This window comes from Podarcis raffonei, chromosome 7, assembly GCF_027172205.1.
Source record: "Podarcis raffonei isolate rPodRaf1 chromosome 7, rPodRaf1.pri, whole genome shotgun sequence".
Taxonomy (NCBI): domain Eukaryota; kingdom Metazoa; phylum Chordata; class Lepidosauria; order Squamata; family Lacertidae; genus Podarcis; species Podarcis raffonei.
In genome coordinates, this window is record NC_070608.1 from 7,776,768 (window position 1) to 7,782,606 (window position 5,839).

At 41.5% G+C, this 5,839-nt stretch overlaps 1 protein-coding gene across 1 annotated transcript; it reads right to left on the reverse strand.

The window, feature by feature from the left end:
* Window positions 1-458: 458 nt before the first annotated feature.
* LOC128417291 (proto-oncogene Mas-like) lies at window positions 459-1,427 on the reverse strand. The gene has a single exon (XM_053395734.1). It carries the CDS (start codon window positions 1,425-1,427, stop codon window positions 459-461), a length of 969 nt encoding a protein of 322 aa, XP_053251709.1.
* Between the last annotated feature and the right edge of the window lie 4,412 nt (window positions 1,428-5,839).

Consider the following 5,839-nt stretch of genomic DNA (forward strand, 5'->3'; position numbering starts at 1 on the left):
ACCTTTTCAGGCAGGCACAAAAGTGGTCGTAATATAGGATATCCAGGGAGCTTCTGAACTGAAATCAAAAATGCTGATGCATAAGGCATTCAAAGTGTGTGTAGAGGTTCCATTCTGCCAGCCAAATCTACTTTCGCACCCCAGCCTACATCTTTCCCCAGCAACTCCAACTGCAAGCTCAGAGCTCCCTGAATACATTAAATGCTCTTCTCGTGAATGGACCCAGGCTTCCTCCATAGTCGTATACTATCTAGATTTATAAAATAATAGGAATAATAAGAAGTTCATCAAGTCCATCCATCTATTCAAGACTGAGATTCTATGCACGCTCTGAAATCAATAGCCAGCACTGAGCACAGGTCAACAAGATTACAGACAGAAAGTTTGTAAATTGGGAACTAGATTGTGTCATCAGAATCACAATGATAAAGACATATTTTGGCAATATTTTTGAGCCATCATAACTGAGTTTCCAAAGAGATCTCCCCTGTTTCTGCAGGGTTTTCATCCTCTTTGAAAACATTCTGGAATATGGCTTTCATGCTCTGCCTACACCTGCCTCTTTTCTGTCTTCCAACCAGGAAATAAATCAAAGGATTAACACTGCTGTTCAGACAGGTGAGTATGAAGGCATATTTTGAGAAAAAATGAAGACCTGAATCAAGAACAAAAAGAGTGATGAAAACGGCATTGAGTGGAAAAGAAAAAATGATGAAGAAGAATAGAGCAAGCAGGACTATAATTAGAAGTTTCCCCCTCCTCCTCTGGTGTGATTTAAAGCAGACCCTGACAAAAAGGATCAGAGTAGTGATAGTCATGAGAGGGAGGCAAAGGAAGCCACTCACAATAAACTGAATGCCCAGTATGTTAGAAAGATTGAAATCAGCCAGAAGGAGAGTGAAGTTAATTGCAAGGGGAATAGTAGAAAGTCCCCATATTGAGGCACAAACAGCGGTGGACATGTTTGGTGGTCGGTGGCATCGATGCCAAAGTGGGAAAAGGACAGCCACACACCTATCAATGCTGATGGCTGTCAGCAGAAATTGACCAGTGATGTACATAAATAGGAAAATCAATTTAAGCATGTAATCTTCAAGGTAAGTGAAGTATTTTCCCACTATGAAACACATTCTATTAATCAACACAACTGTGAGTAAACCAAAGTCAGCTATGGAGAGGTTCAGGATGTAAGTGGTCGAAGGAGTCCTCTTAATGCAGAAGCCAAGCAGCCAGATGACAGTCCCATTCTCCAAAAGCCCAAAAATGCTGATTAAAAAGCAAATATATAAACGTATAAACCGTCCTAATGTCAATCTTGAAACATTATCAGTAAAGCTATTGTTAGAGAGAACAGTTCCATTGTCCGTTCCGTAATATTCCTCTCCAGCATTCATTGGGGACGGTGATGGGAGGGTGTAATTGATCATCGTGATCAATCTTTGCTTTTCTACTTTGTCCAGTGTTTTCCTGCTGGAAGAATTTATAGGATGGTGGAATTAGTCTTTATTAACGGAAATAAGCAAAGACAAAGCTAAAGCTTTGGAGATTAGTCTTTCATGCTTTTATAGCTATTTTGGAGTGGGTTGTTGAGGTGAAATGACTTGCTCTTTAATTGCCAGTTAAAGGGGCCAGTGGGGCTTGCAGCTACCTGAATATATTTGGGGTTTCAGAGAGTTTCTTTGATAGGGTTCCTATTTTCCCCAAAGTAAAAAAATTCTTCCCAGGGCAAGGAACATAGCTCTGTGGTGCAACATCTGCCTCCTGTGCAGAAGGGTTCCATCCCTGGCACCAACCATTAGGACAGACCCTTATCTGAAACCCTTGAGAAGTGCTGTCAGCCAGAGTCACACAGCCACAGAATCTTAGAGTTGGAAGGGACCAAAGGGTTATCTAGTCCAACTCCCTGCAATACAATAATGTAAAGCAATATTGGGCAAATTGGAAGCAGCCAATGTGGCATTGTGATTCCAATTTTGGAGTAAGATCTGGGAGACCAGCGTTCAAATTCCCACACAGACATCAAACTCACTGGGTAACCTCAAACCAGAGTTCCTCAGCCTGACCTACATCACAGGTTTGTTGTGAGGAGAAAAAGAGAAGCAAGACGAACCATGTACACCACCTTGAACGCCTTGGAGTAAAGGTGGGTATAAATAAATAATGGACTGAATTTTAGAAGGCAGCTTCCTATACTTTTCTGTTTCTAAAACCTCATACGGAATCTTTCACAGCTGTGTTATCTTTGAACCTTTTAACCCTAGGGGTTGAAGCTGTGCTTGTCAATCATCATCATCATCATCCTCATCATCATCATCATCGGTGCCAAATTTTGCCACACCAATTACTCCTCCTGATGAATTTCTAACTTGAGCTTTTTGCTTACCTGTGACTAAAGTTGGATCAGATACTGTGGTAGAGAGAGAGAACCAGAAGTAAGTAATCCTGTGCTGGAAGATTTGCAGACACCAATGCAACTCCCAAGTCTTGAGGAAACATTCAATGCATTTAAGAGCTCATGACAAGATGTGCTGGAATGTGCCTGTTTCCATTCCTTTATGCTTAATCAGTTTGCCAGTGTCACGTGGCAAGAGAAAAAACGATTATCAGTGGGTTGTCAATATAATGTTTAGATGATTATGATCATGCACAGTAACAGCTACATTTGTAAAATATACAAAAGTGCTTTGAAAGGCTCCATTACACTTCAAAAGCCTGCAAGTAAGTTTTAAGCACTGAGGAGCACTTTGCTCCCCACGCGGGAGATTTCCAAAACACCGGGGGAAAGAGAGCCCAGCTAATTACCTGGAAAGTGCAGGATGATGGTAAGGTTAGGGATACAGAACCTTTTACCAGCAAGAGGACATCATTCTTTTCTGCGAAACCTCCTAGAAGGAAATACATATAGCCAATCTACTCCCACTCTTAATCAGAGAGTCCTCTTTGGATAAAAGTAGGATGCTTGAAATCTTTCAAGCTTCTTTGCTTCCAGATGCAAGCTACACATATTCTATGCATGGCAGGAGAGAGTGCAGGTAGGTAAGGAAGGCACTTCTCATGGCAGAATTGGGGTGAATGGGAAGGATGAAGGCAGGAAAAGGTGCAGCAAGGGTTTGTGAGTACATTTGCTCCTCTGCTACAGGCAGCAAAATGTCTTGCACCAGCACAAACACATCACATCCTTTCTTCTTGCTTTCCCACCCTCATTGGTGTCCTCACATATTTCTTTTCCTTCATGCTCCTCCTCAAAGGCAACCTTTATGGTGAAGCATCTGGACTCCTTTGTCTTCATCTCTTCTTCAGTCTGTGTTGGTATCCAGCCCAACCATGTTGTTGTTATTGTTGTTGTTTAGTCGTTTAGTCATGTCTGACTCTTTGTGACCCGATGGACCAGAGCACGCAAGCCCAACCATACACACATCAATTCTCAAGCCATGCATACGTTCAAAACTTTGAATATATAAATATAGAAAACTGCCTTGTACAAGGCAAGACCTCTTTTTCTACCCAGCTCACATTGCTGACACTGACCAGCAGGGATATAAGCAGGAATCATTCCTCTCCTACCTGGAGCTGCCACTGAGTGAATCCAGGACTTTCTGCATGCTAAGCCATAGCTCTGCAGATGAGCAAGAGCCCTCAAAACACCTGCAAGCATAAAGTGCATATGTCTCTTGAGACTTTGATAAGTGTTTTCGCTTCATATATATATATATATATATATATATATATATATATATATATATGGTTCATTTCCTGAACACACAGGAGATTGCTCAAGTATCTAAGCCGAGAAAAAAGAAACCTGCCCATGACTTATTGGAACACCAACTAGCGGATATGAACATTTTTACAGGATATTAATTAGCCCTACCCGGCAGATACTGAATCTGGAATCTTCTGCATGCAAACCACCCAGCCTCAGATTTTGGATACAAAACTCTATGTATAACTCTATATCATACACTGAACTGTGATTTCTATGCAAGGATATGAGAGGTTATTCTTTTGTTCCATTGCTCTCCTAATGAAAACCTGCTGTTTACTGTTGTTTAGGGCCAAACATCTGCAGGGTCTTTGAAGGGACATTTAACATCCTAGTGTTAGACCTTAAGCTACTAAGGCTATCAGGCACTGAGATCTCCAGAACTCATTCTTTCCTAGCCTGCCACTTGGGATCCCTATAATTATGTTCATGTCAGTGTGCAAAATGCTTGCTAATTATTAATTTATTGATTAATAGCATAGTATGCTTCTATCTGTCCATGCTCAACTTGGTTAACATAGTAATGTATATACAAAAAAGTACAAAAAACACAGGGAATATTGCAGCCAATGGATACAGTAACATAAGAGCCATGAGAAGTTTCTTCTGGAAAGTGGCGAATTCCTGTAGATTGTCCCCCACTCCCACATGTCACCCCCTGCTAACTACTCAAAACTCTGCCATTTCTTAAAAAGCTCCACTTTCCTCATATCAGATTCCCCCAAGGATGCATCATCATCAAATATACCATTGCTTGAAGGTCTTTAACTCAAACCACTGCCATTTCCCCCCTCTCAGTTCCCTCCATCCCTGCTTTACTCAAATGTCTGCTGTTGTTTTAAGTCACAATTTTCCCCTTGAAAAGTGCCTCTTCTTTCATTGGTATCTCTTCTTGTTTCCATCTTTGGGCTAATAATATTCTTGTTGCAGGGGGCCCCGCTAGGGGTGCATTGGAAGATGGCCGACAAGACCATCTCTCCGGCTCACACGAGGTAATTAAGAGGCTAATATGGGAGTAATTAGCCTACCAAGTTTTTCCAGGTGGAATGGAAAAACACTGCCTCGTCTGCGGTTGCCTATAAATCACCTCCGAGTTCGAAAGAAGGAGGGGCTGTGGGCACTAGACGGATAGCACTCGTGTGGGTTTTTCGCACTTCTGATCGCGACCTAGTTGCAGGAGCTCAAAATAAACAATTGGAGAGTAGCAAATGCACATGTTTCGAGTGAAGAAAGGGAGTATTGATTGCTAACTGAAACGTCCTCTGTGAAGCTGAGCGATGGGTTGGACTGAACAAGAAAATAAATCAAAGAAGTCTACATCAAAGATGTCGGCATGTCGGAACGGGGAGGAAAGGGGGTGGGTAATCTCTGTGTGATTACCTAACAACCCCCCCCCCAAGAAGAACCGTTGCAATAATCGACAACAAGTGAGATGGATTAATGAACTGTGTGGAAATGAATTATTAACTAAAGGCTTTGCTTTGGGGAAGATCTGGAAAGGAAATGGAAGGCATTTGGGGATGACGCAGTTCTAAAAGAGAACCGCCATGACAAGACAGGCTCTGTTGCAGGATTGACGGTCAAGACGGGGAGGAAGCCATGGCTTTGTTATCATATTTGACTCTATGTCTAATCTGGCAGAACCCCCTGAAAAGATTGATGTTGGAACAACAGGTCTGTGAAAGCTAATGAGCAAACGCTGAGACACTATTTTATGGAAGTGCCGAAATGGCGTCTGCCGTTTGAATATGACTTTTGGATTAATGTGAAAATCCACACAGGACTATAACAGCGTTTGTTTCAACTCGCTTGTGGAGACTTTCAGAGGTTATAAAGAAAGGAAAAAAATACGATAACAGCAAGAAAATTGGAAGATGATTTGCAAAGGAAAACAACAAAGAGATGAATGGACAGAACTGTGAACATCAAAGCAGCAGAAATAAAAGATGATTGGACCCTTTCTGAGCTCGAAGCATGGGTACCCCCAACAACAATTTTTTTAAAAAAAATTGGTTTTGTAATTTGTAATTCGGAATTAATATGATTTGGTTGGTCTGTTAACAATAATTATTTTTT